Source organism: Coregonus clupeaformis, chromosome 24 (assembly GCF_020615455.1).
Source record: "Coregonus clupeaformis isolate EN_2021a chromosome 24, ASM2061545v1, whole genome shotgun sequence".
Taxonomy (NCBI): Eukaryota; Metazoa; Chordata; class Actinopteri; order Salmoniformes; family Salmonidae; genus Coregonus; species Coregonus clupeaformis.
In genome coordinates, this window is record NC_059215.1 from 21953398 (window position 1) to 21979430 (window position 26033).

Consider the following 26033-nt stretch of genomic DNA (forward strand, 5'->3'; position numbering starts at 1 on the left):
AAATGTCAGCTGGCTGTGTGTATATATCAGTGTGCCTAGCCTCTGTGGACACCTCCTCCCGGCAGCCCCAGTGTTGAGCCCCAGTGATTTGACTGAATAAGCCAGTGCTCCTCTAATAACATAGCCCAGAGCAGCCCACCACCACATCGTTTGCCCAAAGGGTTATCATCCTCAAAATGTCAGGGGCACATGTGGGGGTGTCCAAGACAATAGTACTACTGTTGTCACTAGGTTATTATGGTGGCCTTAGATCCTCTCTCTCCATGGTTGTGTGTGAGGTCGCTCTACCCTGTCTCTCCTCACAGCACTCTGATTGAGAACCTTATTATGAAAAGCAGCGCTCCTCATAAGAGATGCATGGCAGAAAGATAATTGAGGCTCATTCATCCTGTGCTGCGTCTGTTCTACACCCATCCACCCCTGCATGTCAGGCTACAAATTCTCTGTCACCGCAGCTTGACATGAACAGCACCCTGCTCTGAGATCAATCACAGCCACAGCCTCCTCTCCTAGCAGTACAGACTCTTAGCTGTGCTTTAATGAATTAGGCCAATAGGAAACACCACTTGATCTTTGTGATGACAGCCAACTGGGAGCTTCTGTAGTTGAGGCAGACTTTCCACAGTTGTTTAAACCACTGGTGAGGTGTAACACCACTTCTTCTTGTCCACTTCTCATCTCTGTCATACCAAAATTAAACTGCCTTGATGTTTTTCCTTTGAATAGAGAGGAGAGAATCTCTGGTGGGCTGGATAACATGCTTCCAGGCAGCTGAAACACCTGTATGAGCTAGTCTCTCCAACACACACCAGGATTATCATCTACTACCCACCCTCACTCTCACGTTGCCATGGCAACCCCGCAACACATCTATCATGATTTTACATGTTTTCTCTATGAATAAACGCCAAGAAACAGAATGAGAATAAATGCCAAGAAAGAGAAAAGAGAATGAATCACCATGAAGAAATGTGTTGCTTTCTATCAGTTTTACAAAGAAACAGAAGAAAGTGGTTCAATATAGTCACTTACAAGTACTATACAGGTATAGCTATAGCCAAACCAAGAATCAGACAGACATCAGCATAGGGATATGGTTTAATTAATGGAATGGATATGATATAACCCTGATAAATTAATGGTCAGGATGTCCTGAGTATATCGTTAAAAAAATACAAAACCAAATACAACTTAAAACCATCTTCAGTCAGTCAGTCCTCAAATATCTATTTTACCCTGTAAAATGTACAGTAGCGTCTACTTAGTGCAACTTCAAAATTAAGATAAAATGATTACAACAATGTATAAAAGGCATTATGCTAACACCAAAGCAGCACTTTGCCCCTAAATATGAATCAGCGAGAAGTTTGGAAGTGCCAGTCTTGTGCTGCAGTAAAACTGTTCCTGGACATGAGCTTCATTCAGCCTTTTCCACTGCTCTTCATCCATGGTTTACCAGCAGGTTCTGAAAACAAGGAGAGGACGATGTCAAATCACCAATACTTCAGATCAATACAGATCAATACCCAGCCCAACAACACACACGTCTTCAGACTCACTTCAGTTCAATTCTTAACAAAATGTCTACCAAGCCCCTGATCCCCTTGGGTCTTGTAAGGTGAGCAACAAGATTTCCGCTCCTCTGTCAGACCTGTCCATTAGAAAATATGAGGTCTGCCCCGCCCCCCTGACCTTAGTGCTGTGATGCTAAGGTCAGGGGTGTGAATAGGGGGAGGAGTCCCTCTTCTAATCAGCACCCACCAAAAGTCAGCAGGAATGATGTCTATGGTCAGGACAGGTAATTGTAGTGATTCTCTTGGTGGGGCAGAACCACTGGCACTTTCATAGAGAGTACTCATACATTACTGACGGAGAAGACCTCTCAATCTCTGACAACAACAAAGCAACGTACTGTACAGCCACAGTTTGTCCATTCATTCAGAGAAAGAATCAAAGAAAATGGAAAGAAATTGGGAAAGATTCATCATTAGCTTGTCAGTGATTGCCTTACATTTAGTCATTTTAGCAGACGCTCTTATCCAGAGCGACTTTCAGTTAGTCAGTGCATACATTTTCATACTGGCCCCCCGTGGGAATCGAACCCACAACCCTGGTGTTGCAAGCGCCATGCTCTACCAACTGAGCTACTGAGCTACACGGGACCTTAGTCTTTAAAAACGTTTCTAGAATGTACCCACTGGGCAAAAACTGGTTAAATCAATGTTGTTTCCAAATCATTTTAAAAATACATCTATGTGATGACGTTGAATTAACGTGGGAAAATGATTGGTTTAAAAAAATGTAAATCAACATAATGGAATTTAGTCATTTTTTCACCCAACTTTTAACCCAAATCCAATGACATGGTGACATTTTGGTTGATTTCACGTTGAATTCACACTAGTTGACAACTCAACCAAATGCAAATCAAAACTAGACGTTGAACAGAAGACTCTGACGGCATCATAACTAGATTTGGTGTACATATTGGTTACAGGTGATTCATAGAGCACTCCCTGCATCCTCATGTATTCATTTGGCCAGAGCTCAAAGCATCCAGACTCAACTGACCGACAGGGCCAAGCATGGACAGCAAAGTGCTGCTGCAGAGGGGGCAGGAACAAATGGCATGTTACCGAGGTCCACGTCCATGTGGAACAATGCTCGGAACCTTGGCAGGCCAGGCAGGATCCAGGATGAGATATTGACCTGCAGTGTGAGGTTAGTGCACACTGAGAAGCCTGCCGAGACAAACAGCCAATCAGAGAGCAGCAGAATCAATACGACTCACGTCATGACCAAGACCACAACACATCCCATCAGAGCACAGTGTGAGGGACGTGGCTGCTCGCCACATACCAACGCCTCCACCTGCAGGGAAAGTGAGTGTGTGTGTGTGTGTGTCAGGGAGAGACTTGCAGAGCTTGCCAATTAAGTTCACACAGTGTGAATACATGCTCTGCAAGTGCGTACTTGTTTCACTTTATCTGGGGGGATATCTATTGACTAACTCTAACCCCAGTCAGAGTCAAGACAATACCGTTACACACACTTACAGACAAACATACACACACCTTTGAAAATGTAATAGGTTCTCCTATAGCTCTCGTAGGAGCTATAGTAGTGTTTGAGCTGTTGTAGGGTCAGTCTTGATTAGCTAAGAGGGTTTCCTCTGCAGGAAGCTCTGACCACTTGGGTCAGACTGCAGCATGTTGACCGCTGACCTCTAAATAATCACCACGGTGATGTGAGGTCAAACCAGAGGAGAATATAAAAAAAATATGCCATTTAGCAGACGCTTTTTATCCAAAGCGACTTACAGTCATGCGTGCATACATTTTTGTGTATGGGTGGTCCCGGGGATCGAACCCACTACCTTGGCGTTACAAGCGCCGTGCTCTACCAGCTGAGCTACAGCGAACTATGACCTCTGTGACTGTCTTGGAGTGATGTCAATCTGTCTGATGCTGTTCTGTGTCCCCTTGGATAGGCCAGCTGCAAAGTCAAAATTGGCTATATTGTAAAAGTTTCTGAAAACAAAAATGTGTTTTTTGGTCTTAATTTATGGTTAGGGTTAGGCATTAAGGTTAGCAGTGTGGTTAAGGTTAGGGTTAAAGCTAGATGTAAAATCAGATTGTATGACTTTGTGGCCAGCTAGTGACCACTCTGCAGAGATTTCATGATGAAAAAGGCTAACCTGCGTGTCCAGACAGAGCCATCTACCTAGCTGAAGTAAGATAGAGAATGAAAAGGAGTGTCTGTATTGTACACAAGCATTATTGATGATTGGACCCTTCTTTTCTTTCATCTTTATCACTTAAAAATAAACAATTACTTGTCCAGCAATGTATTTTGTAACTTCCATTCTTAATGTATGGAAAGTGAATTTATGCTGTATGTCAGTCATTTTTTCTGCCAGGAACACATCTCAACCATCTGGTGACAACATTCCATCTGAGAGGCTAGTTATACTAGCCTGACTCCTCCATGGCAGTGGCAATGGCATTTATTTTCTGCTCAGATAGTTTTGGGGCATAAAGGAAAGGGACCGAGCACTCGGTCCCTTCTCCATGGCTCAGGCTCAGCTCAATTGGAAATCCATCTTATCTGATGACTGGCAGGCAATTGGAATTCCTGGGCGATAACCCCCACTCTGCCACAGAGTGAGGCAAGCAGGCAAGGATTTTGTTTTCAGAGATGTGAAGTGACTGCCTGTTTTTCCTGTGTGGAGAAGAAGCTGCTCCTAGTTCCTGATGTATTATTGACTATTTTCCATGTATTATTTCTGATGATTGTATTGACGAGGAGAGGGATCAATTGCTTTGAAGCTGCACATGAAATTGTGCACATCAACCCGGCTTTGAGTGGGGAAGTCAGGATGGCACAAACAACAACCCCAACACGTTTATTTTATTAAAACATTTTATAAAAAGGGAGAAATTATTTTAGTGTACAAAGAGGAAATTGGATTGTATTGTGACGTGAGTGCAAGTGAGCCAAAGTGGCCAGGTGGATGCAGAGCGGCCAGGCGTTTGCTGCTTTAGTTTGGTTATGTAGTTTGGCCTTGTTTAACAAAGCCAATCGAACCCCCCAGACAGCCAGGCAGGCTGTACATTTATCTCAGCTGGGGGCCTTACACAGCCTTTCACCCACGGGGATAGAACAGGGCCCATTCCTAGGCACAGGCGTTCTATGAAATGCACTACAGAAAAGCCAAAGTGTGCCGATTGTTCAGTGTTTGAGGTGGCTTTCAACTCCACAATACGTGGGCCCTGGACCTGTGTTATGATCTGGTCTATCACAAAGAGCAACAGAGAGTGACAGAGAGAGAGAAACAGAGAGAGAGAGGCTGGTGGCGCAAGAGGAGAGGCTCTGTGGAAAGGTCAGCCAGCACCCCTGGAGTCCATTGTGTCCTCCCTCCATCCCTCCATCCCCCCATCCCCCCATCCCTCCACTGATGGACGTTTGAAAGCTTTGTGTTGACGGTGCCGCCTGGGCCACAGCGCTGATGAAAGCCCAAAATGGTGGCTTTGGATTCATCTTGATGTGCTGTTTGATAGCACTCAGCGAAACAACAAAAGAGGTGGAGGATAGAAAAGTGAAAGCGAGAGAGAGGGGAAGGGGTCGAGCAAGACAATGTTTAACGCATCACTGTTAACACTAGAGCACTATGCCGTACTGTGGTAGAAACTACTCAAGAGGTGTGATATAGCTTCATCAATCGTCAAGTGCATTCGGAAAGTATTCAGACCCTTGACTTTTTCCATATTTTGTTACGTTACAGCCTTATTCTAAAATTGATTAAATTGTTTTTTTCCCTCATCAAAGCAAAAACAGATTTTTTTGCAAAAGTACTTTACTCAGTACTTTGTTGAAGCACCTTTGGCAGCGATTACAGCCTCGAGTCTTCTTGAGTATGACGTTACAAGCTTGGCACACCTGTATTTGGGGAGTTTCTCCCATTATTCTCTGCAGATCCTCTCAAGCTCTGTCAGGTTGGATGGGGAGCGTCGCTGCACAGCTATTTTCAGGTCTCTCCAGAGATTATAGATCGAGTTCAAGTCCGGGCTCTGGCTGGGCAACTCAAGGACATTCAGAGACATGTCCCGAAGCCACTCCTGCGTTGTCTTGGCTGTGTGCTTAGGGTTGTTGTCCTGTTGGAAGGTGAAGTCTTGCCCCAGTCTGAGATCCTGAGTGCTCTGGAGTAGGTTTTCGTCAAAGATCTCACTGTACTTTGCTCTGTTCATCTTTCCCTCGATCCTGACTAGTCTCCCAGTCCCTGCCGCTGAAAAACATCCCCACAGCATGAGGCTGCCACCACCATGCTTCACCGTAGGGATGGTGCCAGGTTTCCTCCAGATGTGACGCTTGGCATTCAGGCCAAAGAGTTCAATCTTGGTTTCATCAGACCAGAGAATCTTGTTTCTCATGGTCAGAGTCCTTTAGGTGCCTTTTGGCAAACTCCAAGCGGGCTGTCATGTGTGTTTTACTGAGGAGTGGCTTCCATCTGGTCAATCTACTATAAAGGCCTGATTGGTGGAGTGCTGCAGAGATGGTTGTCCTTCTGGAAGGTTCTCCTATCTCCACAGAGGAACTCTGGAGCTCTGTCAGAGTGACCATTGGGTTTTCGGTCACCTCCCTGACCAAGGCCCTTCTCCCCCGATAGTCTTGGTGGCTCTAAACCTCTTCCATTTAAGAATGATGGAGGCCATGTGTTCTTGGGGACCTTCAATGCTGCAGAAAGTTTTTGGTACCCTTCCCCAGATCTGTGCCTCGACACAATCCTGTCTCGGAGCCCTACGGACAATTCCTTCGACCTCGTGGCTTGGTTTTTGCTCTGACATGCACTGTCAACTGTGGGACCTTATATAGACAGGTGTGTGCCTTCCAAATCATGTCCAATCAATTGAATTTACCACAGGTGGACTCCAATCAAGTTGTAGAAACATCTCAAGGATGATCAATGGAAACAGGATGCACCTGAGCTCAATTTCGAATCTCATAGCAAAGGGTCTGAATACTTATGTAAATAAGGTATTTCTGTTGTTAAAAAAATATATATATATTTGCAAACATTTCTAAAAACCTGTTTTCACTTCGTCATGAGCGAAATTTTTTATTTAATCCATTTTAGATTAAGGCTGTAACGTAACAAAATGTGGAAAAAGGGAAGGGGTCTGAATAATTTCTGAATGCACTATACAGTTGAAGTCGGAAGTTTACATACACTTAGGTTGGAGTCATTAAAACTCGTTTTTCAACCACTCCACAAACAAACTATAGTTTTGGCAAGTCGGTTAGGACATCTACTTTGTGCATGACACAAGTAATTTTTCCAACAATTGTTTACAGACAGATTATTTTACTTATAATTTACTGTATCAAAATTCCAGTGGGTCAGAAGTTTACTACATACACTAAGTTGACTGTGCCTTTAAGCAGCTTGGAAAATTCCAGAAAATGATGTCATGGCTTTAGAACACATATGTCAGAGTCAAGGCCCGCGGGCCACATCCGGCCCGCGAGAAGGTTTTTTACGGCCCCTGGGATGATCTTGATTTATTATTAGAACCGGCCCGCAGACCGCAGCAAGCCGGCAGCCCGCAGATCTTTTACACGCACCAATACTACATTTCCCACAATGCAACGGTGACGCACCGAGCAGTAGGCTGCTTCATTTCAATATTTATTGGCACAGCAGTCGTCAGCATCACAGTAAAATTAACTTTCAGATACCCATCAAAAATGGCAAAACGGAAGGTGGACACTGAGAACCGGGGGTTTCAAACAAGGTGGGAGTCGGAGTATATGTTCACGGAGGTAGCTGGAAAACCTGTGTGTCTTCTGTGTGGAGAAAGTGTGGCGGTACTGAAAGAGTATAATCTGAGACGACATTATGAAACGAAACACGCGGACAAAAACAAGAATATGGACATGGAACAAAGGCTACAAAAGGCAGAGGAATTAAAACGAGGCCTCAAATCTCGACAGGCTCTGTTCAAAAAAGCCAAATCACAAGGCCAGGCTGCTGTCAAGGCCAGTTTTATTTTGGCAGAAGAGATCGCTAAATCAGCCCGGCCATTTACGGAGGGGGATTTCATCAAAAACTGCATGATTAAAGTTTGTGACGAAGTTTGCCCAGAAAAAAGGCAACTCTTTTTAAATGTGAGTCTGAGCAGAAACACCATTGCCGAGAGAGTAGACCAGTTGTCCATCAATCTAAAAGAGCAGCTTGTGAAAAAGGGAATGCCCCAGCTGCGCATCCAGGCTGCTCAAACGTTGTCTATGTTTGGCAGCACATACCTGTGTGAACAACTGTTTTCTTTGATGAACCTGAACAAAACATCACACAGAAGTCGACTTACTGCTGAACACCTCCACTCAATTCTGAGGATTTCCTCAGCTCAGAGCCTTACCCCGAACATTGATGAACTTGTGGAAAAGATGGGACACCACCAAGTATCACCCTCAACCTCAAACAAGTGAACATTACTGTGCAATCACATATTTAGAGTTTTTACTCAGTTCAAGTTTAAAAGTTAAAGTTTAATATTTGTTTTCACTGCATGTTACTTCTCCTTAAACAAAGTGTTGTTTTTGATTAATAGATTTTTGCACTTTATTTTATTGTATTTCAATCCAATTATATTTTAAAAATATTTCAGTTGAGTGGATGATAGAAAATTGCTATTATTGTTTTTTTTCTTTGAAGTAAATTTAGCCCACTTTTGCTAAAATAGAAAATATAGGCTACTGATGGTGCCTTGAATACCGGTTTCTTTCATTTAATGTTCATGTTATGGGGATTTTTATATAAAGGAAATTTGTCTTTTGTGTCTGTTGAAAATTAAAGATTACTGACAGAGCCATAAGAAAATATTGCTTTATTTATCTGATCATATTGGAATATATTTGTTAGGTTTTCAGTAGGTTCAATTAGGTTCACTAGACTATATGCGTCATGTAAAAATTTTTCAATGAACATTCGAACAGTCCGGCCCTCGGCTTGTAGCTACATTTTTTATTTGGCCCTCCGTCCATTTGACTTTGACACCCCTGCTTTAGAAGCTTCTGATAGGCTAATTGACATCATTTGAGTCAATTGGAGGTGTACCTGTGGATGTATTTCAAGGCCTACCTTCAAACTCAGTGCCTCTTTGCTTGACATCATGGGAAAATCAAAAGAAATCAGCCAAGACTTCAGAAAATTTTTTGTAGACCTCCACAAGTCTGGTTCATCCTTGGGAGCAATTTCCAAACGCCTGAAGGTACCACGTTCATCTGTACAAACAATAGTATGCAAGTATAAACACCATGGGACCACGCAGCCGTCATACCGCTCAGGAAGGAGACGCGTTCTGTCTCCTAGAGATGAACGTACTTTGGTGCGAAAAGTGCAAATCAATCCCAGAACAACAGTAAAGGACCTTGTGAAGATGCTGGAGGAAACAGGTACACAAATATATATATCCACAGTAAAACGAGTCCTATATCGACATAACCTGAAAGGCCGCTCAGCAAGGAAGAAGCCACTGCTCCAAAACCGCCATAAAAAGGCAGACTACTGTTTGCAACTGCACATGGGGACAAAGATCGTGCTTTTTGGAGAAATGTCCTCTGGTCTGATGAAACTAAAATAGAACTGTTTGGCCATAATGACCATCGTTATGTTTGGAGAAAAAAGGGGGTAGGCTTGCAAGTCGAAGAACACCATCCCAACCGTGAAGCACGGGGGTGGCAGCATCATGCTGTGGGGGTGCTTTGCTGCAGGAGGGACTGGTGCACTTCACAAAATAGATGGCATCATGAGGAAGGGAAATTATGTGGATATATTGAAGCAACATCTCAAGACATCAGTCAGGATTTTAAAGCTTGGTCGCAAATGGGTCTTCCAAATGGACAATGACCCCAAGCATACTTCCAAAGTTGTGGCAAAATGGCTTAAGGACAACAAAGTCAAGGTATTGGAGTGGCCATCACAAAGCCCTGACCTCAATCCTATAGAAAATGTGTGGGCAGAACTGAAAAAGCGTGTGCGAGCAAGGAGGCCTACAAACCTGACTCAGTTACACCAGCTCTGTCAGGAGGAATGGGCCAAAATTCACTCAACTTATTGTGGGAAGCTTGTGGAAGGCTACCCGAAACGTTTGACCCAAGTTAAACAATTTAAAGGCAATGCTACCAAATACTAATTGAATGTATATAAACTTCTGACCCACTGGGAATGTTATGAAAGAAATAAAAGCTGAAATAAATCATTCTCTCTACTATTATTCTGACATTTCACATTCTTAAAATAAAGTGGTGATCCTAACTGACCTAAGACAGGGAATTCGTACTAGGATTAAATGTCAGGAATTGTGAAAAACTGAGTTTAAATGTATTTGGCTAAGGTGTATGTAAACATCCGACTTCAACTGTTTGTGCCAGCTTGACAGTACTAGAGGTTAGGAAGCCCCTATGTGAGACAGGGGGCTTTCTCTGGTCCTAAAAGGGGGCTTTCTCTGGTCCTAAAAGGGGGCTTAGCAGCTATTGGGAAGGTGAGGTGAAGCTGAATAAATGAATGTGGGCTGAGAAAGTGAAAGAAACGACCGAGAGCGAAAGAAAAGACCGAAAGCGAAAGAAAAGACAGAGAGTGAAAGAAGAGAGGGAGATAAAGAAACAGAGAACCAACACACCCTCTCCGTCACCAGTAAATATAATCTCACAACGCCAAGCAGCAAACATTTTTGAATAATCCATAACAACAAAACAGTGTGTTAGAACAAAAATGAGTGATTGTAATTCCCATTAAAGTAGTGCTACTGTAGTGCACAACCCAACAGACCCAGCTAATTACAATAGAGACAGAGAAATAAAAGACAGACTCTTTCATGAATGGCAGGGGAGACACTTTGCATCAGTGGCTGGGTGAAGAGGTTACCATTGTGATTGTGGTGGAGGCAGGCTATGCACCAAATGAAGAGGCTGGGTTTTAAGTTGGAAGACCTTAGTGACTTCAGAGATACATTTAATGTTTTTACTCCAAACAGGCAGAGATGCGTACAACTTCTTGTATTGTGATGGAGAAAACAAATCGATCCACCTGTACATTTACCTCACTGTTTTTGTCTGAAAAACATGATTGTGACTTGCCTTGCTCTAGAATACCATTATAAACAGAGATGTTCCAGTATACCCTTTCCTTGAGCATTACTCAGGCCCTGAAACCAAACAACCATTATAAAACACACATTACATAAACCTTTACAATTGTTGGACTAAATTGGAAACAGATTTTCCACGATGCTCCGTGCTATTCAATAGTCAAGTGTGCCGTTATTGCATGTTGTGATGTCTGAAAACAATGTGGCAAATAGGAAGGTGACGCCAGAAAGATAATGGTCTTGGGTCTGATTGGCTGCTTCTCCGAGCCTGGATCAATTAATGTCTGAAAGGAGGGAAAGGCTGTTTATGACGAAACCAATGAGTCCCCTGTGAAGGAGAGTGTGAAAGCGAGAACGAGGAAGAAACATAAAAGAGAGATATACAGGGAGGTCAAACACAAACAGAAAAACACAATTACAGCTCCTGGCCACTTATACAATCCGATTCTCCCCACCCTCTCTCTCCCTTGCATCACCATGGAGATGTATCTCTTTCTCCTTCTCTCTCTCTAAGCACACAAGTTGAGAGAGCGAGGCCAAAGTTTCCAACCTCCGACTGCCGTGCTTGACTTCACACTCCAGTGTGCTCACCACGCTGGGGATTTACATAGAAATAATTGGAATGATTCTCCACTGCAGGCCTGCTTGACTATGCCTCTACTGTGTGTGTTGCTGTGTGTTCTGGGCTGCAGTCAGATAGATAACTAGTGATTAGGACCATAGGACCAGTCCCTCTCCAGCCTGGCTCCTGCCTATGTAATGAGGCTCTGCTGAGGGCCACAGAGAGCAGAGAGAGGGCTCTTCTGTCTAACACACTGGACTGGCTCTCTCTCACTGGTCGAGGGACTGGCTGTCACCACCGTCACCCTCTTCACTGGACACGGACTGAGTCACAAGAGACTGGTCATAGATCTGTGACAGCCTATTCACCCTACACATGGATGGAACACTAACCTACGTAATTGCCAAAGAAGACTGAAATACAACTAAGTGGAGAAAGTAAAGTGCCACTAGACAGGAAACTTTGTTATACAACTTGTCTTGCTGCCCTACTTTTGCACTTGAATTTGTGCATGTGGCAAAGGTTTACTGGTGTGAATTTAGACATACATCTACAAGTTATAACATACTGTATGTGAAGAGTATTGATGATTAGTTGATTAGGCTTTGGCTGTAGAATTGTAGTTCATTATCTGTATTCAGCTATAGAAGTGTAGTTACTGGTCTGGTCCATATTCAACTGTGTGTGGAGCAGTGATTACTGCAGTGTGACAGTCTGGTTGGACAGTAGCCTGCAGTCTGTATAGGCCCTGTGCAGCCAGGAACACATTGTCCTTCATTAAGACTGAGTGATGAGGGACCTGGACTGGCATCTCTCTCCTCTCCTCTCCTCTCTCAGCGTCCCTCTGCTGTCCATCTCTCTTCACCTCCTTAAAAAAACACTCCTCTCTCTCCAACGATCTCTCTCACTCCCAGCTCCTCCATCTCCAGCCTTAAGAGGCCTATTCCATGTATTCATTATCTTTCCCTCACTCTGTTTCTTACTCTCCCCTTTATTTAGTATATGTTTGTTTTATTCCTCTTTCTTCTCATTTCTCTGTTGACAGGGTGTTAAAAGTCTAATATCTGCCCCTGCATCATAAGTTCAATCTAAAATATAGATCAATAGGTTTTTCTGACTTGTACTTTGGTTGCCTGACTTAAAAACATCAGCTCCCTCAGATCTACAGTAGAACCATACTTACATCATCCTGAGGAAATACAGAGATGATTTGCCTTGACTTGATCTCTCCACACATCATTAAAGCCTCAGACACAGCATACACTCCCATGAATCATGTTACAAACAGCCCATGATTGTTCAATGAGGCCAACCCAAGGCTACAAAGCAGATAGATACTACTGGTGGTGGACCTGTCTGCCTGCCTGCTGTTGCTGTCTCTCTACTTCCATAAACCAGGAAGAGTCCAACAGCTTGGCTAGTTAACCAAGCTGCTAGGAATATTCTGCCCTTGCCAACGGACTGAGTGGATCGAAGATAATGCACTCAGTAATTCTACAAAGTGTGTCCTGATGGACAGTGGAGCTGACGGCTGATGAGGAGGAGCATGTTTGGATGTGTGTGTGTGTGCACTAGAGAGAGAGAGAGAGAGAGAGAGAATGAGTGTGTTCGTAAGGTTGACAGGATTAGAGTAGCGCTGGCAGAGGAGCTTGTGTGTCTCAGAGACCTATGACAGGCAGGGGAGAAGACTGTAACCCCAGGGTCTGAAATGAAAATAAACTTGCTGCATCGACAACAGCGCAGGGCAGCCAATCAGAGGGCTGAGGCTGCAGAATTGTCAACATCAGGAGCTCAGGTAGGTTAAGACACGGTGCGGCAGCTTCAGTACACCACTGGGACAGGTCAGAACTGAGCAGCACACCGTTACAAAAAGGTCTACACATTCTCAGTCACAAATGCAGAAAGATGTTGACTGTCATATAGGCCAGGGGTTCCCAAACGTTTTGCTTCGTGACCCACCAATGAAAACATAACCAGAGCAAAATAATAAGTAAAGCATGTATTTATAAAAACCTCTGATTCAAAACATTTAACTGACGATAGATTTTCTTGTGACCAATTTTAAGAAATTGACTGTATAATGAAATTACTTGTAACAACAATGCAAAAAAATGACATCCTGCGATCCACATGGATCGCTATCGCGACCCTCAAGTTAGTCCCGACCAACAGTTTGGGGCCCACTGGGCTACTGTAAACAAAATAACTGCAGTTCTACAAAACATAAAAGGTGGTGAATATCACTCCAAGGGGGTACCGTAGCTTCTGGAAAAAGATGCACAAATACAGTGGGGGAAAAAAGTATTTAGTCAGCCACCAATTGTGCAAGTTCTCCCACTTAAAAAGATGAGAGAGGCCTGTAATTTTCATCATAGGTACACGTCAACTATGACAGACAAAATGAGAAAAAATATCCAGAAAATCACATTGTAAGGATTTTTTGTGAATTTATTTGCAAATTATGGTGGAAAATAAGTATTTGGTCAATAACAAAAGTTTCTCAATACTTTGTTATATACCCTTTGTTGGCAATGACACAGGTCAAATGTTTTCTGTAAGTCTTCACAAGGTTTTCACACACTGTTGCTGGTATTTTGGCCCATTCCTCCATGCAGATCTCCTCTAGAGCAGTGATGTTTTGGGGCTGTCGCTGGGCAACACGGACTTTCAACTCCCTCCAAATATTTTCTATGGGGTTGAGATCTGGAGACTGGCTAGGCCACTCCAGGACCTTGAAATGCTTCTTACGAAGCCATTCCTTTGTTGCCCGGGCGGTGTGTTTGGGATCATTGTCATGCTGAAAGACCCAGCCACGTTTCATCTTCAATGCCCTTGCTGATGAAAGGAGGTTTTCACTCAAAATCTCACGATACATGGCCCCATTCATTCTTTCCTTTACACGGATCAGTCGTCCTGGTCCCTTTGCAGAAAACAGCCCCAAAGCATGATGTTTCCACCCCCATGCTTCACAGTAGGTATGGTGTTCTTTGGATGCAACTCAGCATTCTTTGTCCTCCAAAACACGACGAGTTGAGTTTTTACCAAAAAGTTCTATTTTGGTTTCATCTGACCATATGACATTCTCCCAATCCTCTTTTGGATCATCCAAATGCACTCTAGCAAACTTCAGACGGGCCTGGACATGTACTGGCTTAAGTAGGGGGACACGTCTCCCACTGCAGGATTTGAGTCCCTGGCGGCGTAGTGTGTTACTGATGGTAGGCTTTGTTACTTTGGTCCCAGCTCTCTGCAGGTCATTCACTAGGTTCCCCTGTGTGGTTCTGGGATTTTTGCTCACCGTTCTTGTGATCATTTTGACCCCACGGGGTGAGATCTTGCGTGGAGCCCCAGATCGAGGGAGATTATCAGTGGTCTTGTATGTCTTCCATTTCCTAATAATTGCTCCCACAGTTGATTTCTTCAAACCAAGCTGCTTACCTATTGCAGATTCAGTCTTCCCAGCCTGGTGCAGGTCTACAATTTTGTTTCTGGTGTCCCTTGACAGCTCTTTGGTCTTGCCCATAGTGGAGTTTGGAGTGTGACTGTTTGAGGTTGTGGACAGGTGTCTTTTATACTGATAACAAGTTCAAACAGGTGCCATTAATACAGGTAACGAGTGGAGGACAGAGGAGCCTCTTAAAGAATAAGTTACAGGTCTGTGAGAGCCAGAAATATTGCTTGTTTGTAGGTGACCATAACTTATCCACCATAATTTGCAAATAAATTCATAAAAAATCCTACAATGTGATTTTCTGGAAAAAAAATTCTCAATTTGTCTGTCATAGTTGACGTGTACCTATGATGAAAATTACAGGCCTCTCTCATCTTTTTAAGTGGGAGAACTTGCACAATTGGTGGCTGACTAAATACTTTTTTCCCCCACTGTATACCTAATATATTCGGGGTGGGCAATAGACACTGGAGCATTTACCCTAAAGGGCAAGTCTGCATGAAGCAGTTCAACACATCATTCTCAGAGACAGTTCAGTTCTACATTTCTCAGTCAGCCCTGCAATCTTGCAGAACTTTGAAGTGAGCTCAACTTCCCTGATGACACCCCACAGGAGAGGAGAGGAGAGCTACAGGAGGCTGGAGGTGTAAACTGCTGCAGGACAGGTGGAGGCCAGAGGGAGAGTTGAAGGTTCACTCACTCCTTCCCCAGTCTGACAGTGGGGCTTTGGGAATAATGCCGACTTTAACACAAAAGCCTCCGTTGATGGTCTATGCCAAGTCAGGGCTACAGGGAAGGGGGCGCAGAGGGAGAAAACAGCATTAAAAGTTTCTGAGGTCTAAAACCGACTCTGGTCGTACTGCAACATCAATCCGGCATCAGACACGCTACCCTAACCAGCGCATTCTCATCTCTCTCTGTCTCTTTATCACTCTCTCTTTCTCCTTCCAACCTTTTTCTTTTGTGCTAAATGCAGGGAAGCTCAAAACATCTATCACCATCAAAGTCAGGGCATCTCTCTCTCTGTAAATGACTTGAGAATCCAGCAGAGCGTGGAGACAGATCAGGCAATCTCAACTCATTATCCGAGACAGGGGCAATCGTGGGCGGCTCCCAGCCTCCTCCTAGCCCCACGCGCTCCCCTCCCCAGACCCCACCTCACTGGCTCGGCTCTGGCCTCAGACATCCCCTCTCTAATAAGGCATGCCTCTGTTTCTCCCCTCTAACCATCACCTCAACCCAAGGCCATCTTCTTCACCAAACAGAGGGGGAGATACACAACACACACATACTGATACACACGTGTATATTCGTACACTGACACACACACCGATACCCCCACACATACATACACACACACACATGAAAATGCCTTTTCTTTGCTGAGCGTTAATAAGGCAGTGTGTAAGGTCTGCAGTGGGTCTGGACTACACCCATTTCAGACTTGCAAAAAATATGTTTATATGACCCCCGGTAACTGGCAAATTGGGAGGGGTGGGGGGTGTTGTTAAACCATGAGGGCTGTTTGCATTTCAAATTAGGGAGGTGTTAAACAATGGAAGTGTTAATTAATTTACCTGCAAAAAAGCAGAGAACCATTCACACAGACCCGATACCTGTATTTTGGTTACAGGGTCTGTAAAAATGCAGGAATCATGACTAGGTCTTTAGGTGGCTTTTATTTTCCCCATGTTTTCTACCCCTACGCCTTTCAGATATACGAAAAAGCAAATTCAATATTACATTAAAATGACTAAAACCTAATCAAAACTGTGTAGAAATTATAATGGACCTACATTATACAGTTTCATGACTGTGTCCAGCTCGCTAATAATCACCAAAATGAAAGCTAGACAGTCAGGAAGCAAAGAAAATTCAAAAAAATATGGCTAGAATACTATTTTTTACACATTTTGACGATGAGGAACTATAACCAATTTTCAGTGTGGCCCTCCGGACCTCGTTGAAGACCGAATCTGGCCCCCGGGGCAAAATGAGTTTGATTCCCCCTGTCTAAGAGGCTACTGAAAAGACAAGTCTTGAAATATCAATTGCACCGTTGGAGCCTGGCATAGTATCAATGCTCCACAAACATCCCCAGACATGTATGATCTGCAGTGCTCTTTAAAAAAAAAAAGAGTCTGAATCCCAAATCACCCCCTTCCTCTCGCCCCTCCATTTTTGCGTTCACGCGCGCCTCCGCCATATGCACAAGTGTCCCAAAGCTGAGGGAGCTAAAATTATGGAGGGTGTAGGGGCTTATTAGACCCTCCGATTGCCACTTCGACCGAGCCAGCTAATCTGCCGGCTTCAGAGCAAAGTGGTATCCCATAGCCACCTTAATCTTTTGTTTGCGCAATTTCACACAAAATAATGGAGGCATGCATAATTATAAGCCACCTGTATTTGTTTGTGTCTGATTTCAAGGCTTGGCACATATGAAATACCTCCCAAATTAAATGTTGAACTGTTACTGGTTCCTCTCTAGGTTTGTATTTGTTTGTGTCTGATTTCAAGGCTTGGCACATATGAAATACCTCCCAAATTAAATGTTGAACTGTTACTGGTTCCTCTCCAGGTTTCTTCTTAGGTTCCTGCCTTTCTAGGGAGTTTTTCCTAACCACTGTGCTTCTACATCTGCATTGCTTTCTCTTTGGGGTTTTAGGCTGGGTTTCTGTATAAGCACTTTGTGACATCTGCTGATTGATTGATTGATGATGCTGAGGTTTATATATTGTAAAACGATAGGGGATATTTTTTCATTAGAATTTCATGCTTGTTTTATTATTTAAATGTGGAATATGAATTGCATCAATGAAGTCACGAGTGTGTCCCGAAGTTGAAAGGTTAATTTGATCTCCTCGTCACTCTTGAACTCCCCCTCTGAGTTTTGTCAGCAACACGTGACAACGGAGGGCCCTCCGAGCGAGTTGGTAGGGACGAGGGGCTGGTTTGGGATTCACAGAGTCTCTTCAAAGGTATCCTGACTTCAATCCTCTTTATCTAGTTGGGCTAATGTGGAGAAAAGTTCCTTGTTGGCTCAGATTGGTGCGATGGAATTGCACGCACACACACACACACACACACACAGGGCTGGGAGGAGAAGAGGTTCACAGAGCTGAATAGCACATGCTTTATGAGTGCATGCCAGGCAAGGAGCTGGAGCGCCCTTGAGCTTTCCTACGTGTAGAGCCAGACCAGACCAGAGCAGAGCAGAGCAGTACATGGCATGTATACATGATCAAGTGCACTTTCAACTCTTACAGTAGAATATCATGCTGCTAGTACACAAACTTCAAGGAATTTTCTCTATATTCTAGGGGTAGCACTCTTGTGAAGATGAGGCTTAAACACTCTAAGGAGCCAGATTTGACTCGGGGCAGAGATGCTAGAAACCTCTTTACCTTGACTACTGTATAACCTCCTGTAGACCAGGGCCCAGTTTCCCGATAGCGATGGAACTTAGGCTTACGGGTGTTTTAACAATACATCGTTCCTACAACGACCGAAGATGTAACATGCAGTTCCCAAAACACCACGCAGAGAGAACGCTCACTAAGAGCGTTGTTTAGGCATGTGTCGATACTGACAGAACTGAAAGAAAAGCAGCGCTGCTCTCGGATCAGCATTTTCCATTAAAATCTTACCATAACATTATAATTATTCCACAATACTGACGAAAGATCAGATTCTAGAGATATGATCACCTATGGCTGCAAATATTGAGACGGCTTATTCTAATGCTTATAAGCATTCCCCTATCGCTACCCTATAATGATGCTCTAAATGAAGATTTTGTACATCATTGGCGCACATGTTGTTAGGCTACACATCATAAAATACAATGAAGTAATGAATAAAGTTTTAAATTTACTGGATGTGGTTGGAAAAAATCTCCTGTTGGTTAAACAAAAAAAGATGAACAGGTGAATTGTCTATATAACATATTTTGCTATTTGTGTAGAAAAAGGCCATGAAATCCTCCAGGCATCTACTGGGTGAGAGCCTATAGTGAACACTGACCTTCTTGGCTGCGTCGATGCACTGCATGTACGTTTTGGCCAGGTCTGAGCATTGCAGTGTCTGCTCCCGGTTCTCCTTATAGCAGTTGAGGATCTGGGACTGCAGGTTGATGCACACAGGTTCTGTGTTCCTCGCTCTGTGGACACACACAGACAGACACAGCTCAGGGGTTAGCCCAGAGGTCATCAAAGAGACACAGCTTAATGATTTTTATTAGAACACAGCAAGCAACATGTCTAACATTACTACAGCGTATGATCAGTGACATTGTATTGTTGTGAAAATCATTTCAGGTGATTGATGCAGTGGCGACCCGTCATTCCGGTTTTGAGCCCCACATGCTTTGAGCCTCACCTGTTTAAAACAAATAAAAATAAAAATAATAATAATAATTTTAAAAAATGCCTCTTTTGCATGTAATTCTGGCATTAATTTGTGTCACATATCAGTTTAGCAAACAATGTAAATAATGTAAAATGTCAAAATGTCCTTGAGTTAATAAAGAAGCATACAAACTTGGTCTCTTTCTTTGAGTAAGGCAACTCCAAAATGCAGTGGTTTCAGCCTAGCTCAGTGCTTTCTGTGGTGGAGGGGCAGCCAGTGAAAGCACAGAGCTTAGGCATTGTTAATCTTCTCTGGTTGCGCGGTGATTGGCTCAGGGTTCTGTCACTCATTGGGACACTATGTCACCACAGAATCTATGGGAGAGCTAGGCAGTTGAAGCCCCCTTGGGCGCTGCCATTGATTTACTGTAGAAGTGCCCATTCAAGAAGGCTCAAGGTCATTGGCCACAGATAAAATTACATCAAATCACGTTATATCTCCCATGGCTTTTAATGGATTGATCATGTCAACATCATACTTTCCAAATCGTACCTAGCAAGTGGGCAGCAGGTAGCCTAGCGGTTAAGAGCGTTGGGCCAGTAACCAAAAGGTTGTTTGTTTAAATCCCTGAGTTGACTAGGTGAAACATCTGTCGATGTACCCTTGAGTAAGGCACTTAACCCTAATTGCTCCTCTAAGTCGCTCTGGATAAGAGCATCTGCTAAATTACTTAAATGTAAATAAGCAGTCATCATCATGAACCACGTCGACAATTTACTGGCAAATCCTTTTCAATCCTTGTCATATGAAGATAAATTAGAGATAAAACGTCTCGGTGCTCATCTGCCATTGGACATAAACATAACACAACACGTCGGAAATCGAAAATTCAACAATGAGTGGTTTGGAAGGAAGCAGTGACTAACTGCGAACGTTGCAAAGCAATCACTATTTTGCTTCCCCTGCCTGCTATTCGGTGGAGAGGATGTGTGGTCCAAGTCTGGGTTTAAGGATTTATAACATCTGTCTGAAAGGGTCTCAATACATGAGAATTGTGCATCACATGTAGACAACGCTGTTAAACTGAGACATTGTGGCTCAGCTAGACACCACATACAGACAAGCCATGACCTTCATAACTAACCAACAGAGAAGAATAGGTATGTGCTTGCCAGAACTATAGCATTCATTAAATTGTGTGGCAATTGTGAGACAGCACTGTGGGACAGAACTCCTTGAACCCAGGCATTTTCAGGTGTATTTTTGAGACCAATCGTGAAGGAGGTTACAGGCTACAAAGGCATTATGACGACCAACCACTCTTTAAGGGTACATCAAGCATGATCCAAAACAAACTTTTGGATTGTACATATGAAGTGTACAGAGAAGCTATAGCCAAGGAGTGCCTGAGACTCCTTTTGCATCTGTACAGGCAGACGAGACCACTGACGTCTCCTGTAAATCACAGATGTTAATAGTGCGGCGCTACATGTTACCAGACAACAGTGTGTGTGAGAGGTTTTTGGAATTTGTAGAGGTGAAGGACAAAACAAGTCCTAGAGCCACTGAAAAAGAAATAGAAGCTGGTCACACTAACCTACAATGGGGCAGTGGTGATGAGTGGTAATGTACGTGATGTCCAAACGCTACAGAAGGAGACTTACCTAAACGCGCAGTTTGTGCACTGTTACGCACACCAACTGAATCTAACACTTCAGCAACTCTGTGCAGGGAGAGTGAGCGTGCTGAAAGTGTTTTTTGCAGACCTATCCTCCTTTTCCACCTTTTTCTGGGGCTCACCCAAAAGACTCACACGGAGTCAACGAACAGACGGGTCCTCAGGTTACGGGTACACAATGGAACTTCAAAAGCAGAACCGTCAATGCTGTGTGGGAGAATCGTGAGACACTGACCTCAGTGCATGGAGGAAATCCGCACGCAGCCTGGATCGGATGAGATCACCATCAGCGAGGCATATGGCCTGGCATGAAACTCAAGGATCCCATATTTCTGCAACTCCTCAAGTTATTTTCTTTGGTCATGCTAGAGGTGGATGTTTTGTACAACATAATGCAGAAACGAACCATTAAAGTAGCAGGAATTGCCAAAGAAATCGACAACTTCAAGGTGAACATTCAAAACAGTTGAGAGCAAACTGATGCACTGGCCACAGGACATATTGATGCCACTGAACCAAGGCAGAGAAACCATAACACTGCAACTGTGATGGAGGCATGCGACACAATCGCTGCTCATGTGCAAGAAAGGTTTTCGGACAGTGACAACTTAATTGCGGCAAAGTTGGTGGACAGCTAGTTTTCCCCCCAGTATGTACATTCCTTTCCGACCGCAGAACTCCAGTGTGGTATCAAGCTATGGCCCGTGGGCAACAAGGAGAAGTTGAAAACGAAGCTGTCCATTCTCTACCGGCATCCTGAGCTGAACAATGGAAAGACGGCACTTTCTTTATTGAAAGCACTCTACAAGAACAACCTGCTGAAGGCCTCGTCTCGCTTCTCAAAATCATCATCACCACTCCAATGACATCCGCCCAGTCAGAGAGAAACTTTTCTACCCTTAAAAAGGATTTAAAAAACTTCACACGCAACACCATGGGCCAAAATTTTTTGAATGCATTGGCCACGCTGTCAATCCAGCATGACCTCATCCAGAGAATGCCAGACTTTGATGACAAAGTAATTGAGAAGTTTTCCCACAAGAAGGACCGCTGTGCCACCTTCCTCTTCAAGTGAACGGTGAGTCCAAAAATATACAGTGCATTCGGAAAGTATTCCGACCCCTAGACTTTTTCCACATTTTGTTACGTTACAGCCTTATTCTAAAATTGATTGAATTGGTTTTTCCCTCAATCTACACACAATACCCCATAATGACAAAGCAAAATCAGTTTTAGAAATGTTTGCAAATATATAAAAATACAAAAACTGAAATCTCACATTTACATAAGTATTCAGATCCTTTACTCAGTACTTTGTTGAAGCACCTTCGGCAGCGATTACAGCCTTGAGTCTTCCTGGGTATGACGCTACAAGCTTGGCACACCTGTATTTGGGGAGTTTCTCCCATTCTTCTCTGCAGATCCTCTCAAGCTCTGTCCGGTTGGATGGGGAGCGTTGCTGCACAGCTATTTTCAGGTCTCTCCAGAGATGTTCGATCGGGTTCAAGTCCGGGCTCTGGCTGGGCAACTCAAGGACAGTCAGAGACTTGTCCCGAAGCCACTCATGCATTGTCTTGGCTGTGTGCTTAGGGTCGTTGTTCTTGCTCCGTTCATCTTTGCCTCGATCCTGACTACTCTCAGTCCCTGCTGCTGAAAAATTTCCCCACAGCATGATGCTGCCACCACCATGCTTCACCGTAGGGATGGTGCCAGGTTTCCTCCAGACGTGACGCTTGGCATTCAGGCCAAAGAGTTCAATCTTGGTTTCATCAGACCAGAGAATCTTGTTTCTCATGGTCTGAGAGTCTTTAGATGCCTTTTACTGAGGAGTGGCTTCTGTCTGGCCACTCTACCATAAAGTCCTGATTGGTGGAGTGCTGCAGAGATGGATGTCCTTCTGGAAGGTTCTCCCATCTCCACAGAGGAACTCTAGAGCTCTGTCAGAGTGACCATCGGGATCTTGGTCACCTCCCGATCTATTTGAATTTTAGCAACCAGGAAACGGCAGAGAGATTTCTGCATAGTGGATCTTTAAGCAAGTCAGCCATATCAGTGGCTGAATTAACTGTTTCGCTGCCAGACGAGGCTCCGCTGATAGCCAGGTGTAGCGGTGGTAGGGATTCACTCCATGGTGCTGAAGAGAAAGCTCTGCTGTTGGGACAGCTTTATGTAGGCCCTAACAGTTTTTCAACGTTATAGTGCATTCAATGTATTGTTTAGCGTTATGTAGTGGCTTCGCTGGCATGCATCTAAAAAAATTGGTTGAGTTTGCCCCAACAAGATTTACATGCTAAAATCGCCACTGGATTGATGTGAAGGACACTTTAAGGGAATAAAATGTTGTAAATTAAGGAAGCTAAATGGCAACCCATGACAATCGGCATCTGAACTTTTGTGCTATTCTTCATTCATCTACATTAAAACTGTTTCCACATTGCACCTGAAAAGAAACCTCCCGTTTCACATAAACACACACTCATATTCCACATTACATACCAATACACACAAACACACACCAACATCCCCCAGCGTGTACAAATGTCTACCTCCCCATCCTGCGGACACTTTAGTGGAATGAATAGATGGGGAGAGACAGGTTAAACTGAATTACCGGCAGAGAAGATATTCCCTAATAGAGCCGGTGACAAGTGTGGTATTGACTAATACAACGATGATAAATAACCTGATACTGTGACCAGAGGAGGATGAGGAGGCAGGGTCACCCTGGCAACCTTTCAGCAGTGATGTCACTGAGCCCCAAGATTCCTGTAGACACAGAGCCAATGGTTTGTGGTTGTGTCTTCCGAAAGATGTTGACTTTAATATGGGGGGCTGCTTAGTACAGTACCACCTCAATCTATCTACCACAACTAGCGTACGGCTACGGTTTACAAATGGTGCAAAAATAAATAAATCATTCCTAATTGAACGAATCAAGTTGAGCTGATCAAATCAGGCTGAATTCAGATATTGGATTAGCTTGTTGTAATATGATATGTGATATGTAACATAATTGGTCTCTGCATTCCTATTTCTCGGTGATGGAACTTTCTGGCAGATTCATTGCCAGGTTGCCATGCTTAATGAAATTTGATTGATTATGCAAAGTCATGTGCATTAAACCCCCCATCCTCTCCTTCTCTCTCTGCCACTGCTGCCCATACACTCCAACAGCTACTCGCAGAGGACCGTTTGACACTGCGCTTAATTGAAACCTGAATTAAAGCCTGGGCTCAGCTTTGATTCAGCGTGCAAGCAACCCCGGCATTTCAATTAAAACACATCCAAGGCTCCCATCACATCACGCAGCATATTACCAAGCAGCAGTGCGATATGCTATCGCTAGCATTTCCTTGTGAGTTGCTTGTCTTATCTGAATGGTTAAGAGAGAAGAAACATGAGAAGGATGGGAAATAAACCTCCATCAACAACCCATCAAGGCGTGTTTAAGGGAAGATGACTCCATGTATCAGATCCTCCTGTTTTACCCAATGCTGAAGCTCTTCCTTCCTTGGTTTAATAACAACAGGGGCAGAGAAAAAGACTAAAGCAATGCTCTTCTTTGCGCTGGTAAGATAAGGAACTCTCCTTTAATTTAAAATAAACTGCCTTCATCAGGAAAGGAAGCTCCAGATAGTGCAGGAGGTTTATTAAAGGGGCTGAAGCAGAAAATTGGTTTGCCGCAGCCAAAGCTGAACCGAATTGAACCAAATTGAAGGCGAGGTCTTAAATAAAGATATTAACTGAGCAGCTTAGGCCGCTTTGAGTGAAGCAGGATGTGTATATGAGCAGTCATTTCTGAATTCAAAATCTGTAAGTAAATATAACACAGAGATTAGGCCTTAATTACTGCAGATTTCAATGATTTTTAATCTCCTCCACAGAACGCGCAGTGGCAAAACAAAGGCTGACTTCTGAAAGTCTGCCGAGGTTAGAGAGGCAAAAGGAGAAATTAAAGACTAGAAATCAAATGGAAGAGGAAAAACAACAACTACAAAAGGTTCCACTAGCAAGCCTGCAATGTGTATATTCAAAGAAGTGAATAGAATCAAATCAATGGAAATGCTAAGAAGCACAAAACACACAGAAACTCCAAAAATAGTTGTTGTGTTGAATGTGATTGGCTGGAAGCAGAGAGGGCAGAGGTTGTGTGTGTGCTAGGTCTGTAACTCATAGTGGTTCAGGTGCTATCAGAAGGAGTCAGAGGAGAGGCTCCCGTATCTCTACACTGCTGCTGCTGCTGCTGCTGCTGCTGTGGGCAACCAGCGCTCACTCAAATCTCAGAGAGAGTAGCTACTGCACCGCCTCGAGATAACTCTGATCTGCCATCCTCAGCCAAGCCACAGCAGATTACTGCAAGAGCCAGATAAATACATTAAATCACACTGGCTGTACACTGTAAAGTCCCCAAATTGTATCTGCAGGGGAATTCACTGACATGTTTTGGGGATGGAGGGGCTGAAATTAACTAGATTAGAGGTGCGTTTCTTTAACCCTGGCTGTTGCTCGGCAGCCAGATGAGAGGGCCCCGGCTCTGGCAGCTTTTACATTTACTGAGCTGGTGAGGAGCATAGAACAGCGCAGGCCTCCTCCCCTCTACTCTCCTCTTTCCTCCTCCTCCACTCCTCCCCCAGCCAATCTCACCTGCAGGGCTGGGGAGTGGGGGACTCTTCTCCCTCCTCTCCTCTCCTCCAGACGATGCTCCCCCACTTAAGCCTGTCAGCCCTGGAGGGGCCCGAGGCAGAGCACTGAGAGCTCAGCTCAAACACAGGCAGGGATCTGACACCGCTAACAATTAATACAGCAGAGCACAATCACCAGATGGTGCCGCAAAGTATTGGCAAAGTAGTATGGGTTGCACTTCCATCACTTGGTCGCGTCATTGCCATTGTTATCAACGTTCCACAGACGCTGCAGCCACATTGATGTCCAAAAGAAGAAGGGGGGCTAATGACTTTGACTCAGAGCTAATAACGGTTTCGCCCAGTGATGTAGTTGAGTCACTAAACCTCATGTCCGAATCGAGTCCCAAATCCCCTGTGCTGAAGTCCAAGTCCCAGTGCTCGAGTCCTGGTCCAAGTGCTCAAGGCTGAGTCACTGGGTCCATATTAACTCAACATATTTATTTACCCAGTCAGAAAGACTTTTCCTTTTATTCTGTGCTACCAAATGTTTGCATATAGGCTACTGGTAATGTTACCAGGGTCACGTTCAGTTGAAAAACATTTTCGAACATCCATGAAGAGAGCCAACTATTCACAGAATAGAGCCAACGTTATTCCTTATTCAACATGTCAGATAGGCAAGTTTGTTCTACATAGCATATTTCTATTTGAATGTTCCAAAATG

General features: G+C 43.9%; 1 protein-coding gene across 2 annotated transcripts in view; it reads right to left on the reverse strand.

Moving 5' to 3' along the window:
• Nucleotides 1-1080: 1080 nt before the first annotated feature.
• Nucleotides 1081-26033, reverse strand: part of chchd6a (coiled-coil-helix-coiled-coil-helix domain containing 6a) — a 64001-nt gene continuing 39048 nt past the window's right edge. For both annotated transcript variants that reach the window (XM_041846468.2, XM_041846469.2), the window contains 2 exons: nt 18683-18818; nt 1081-1465 (listed from right to left, as the gene is read on the reverse strand). In XM_041846468.2, coding sequence (XP_041702402.1) covers nt 1442-1465; nt 18683-18818 — 160 coding nt within the window. In that variant the 3' untranslated portion in view covers nt 1081-1441. The remainder of the gene's footprint in view (nt 1466-18682; nt 18819-26033) is intronic.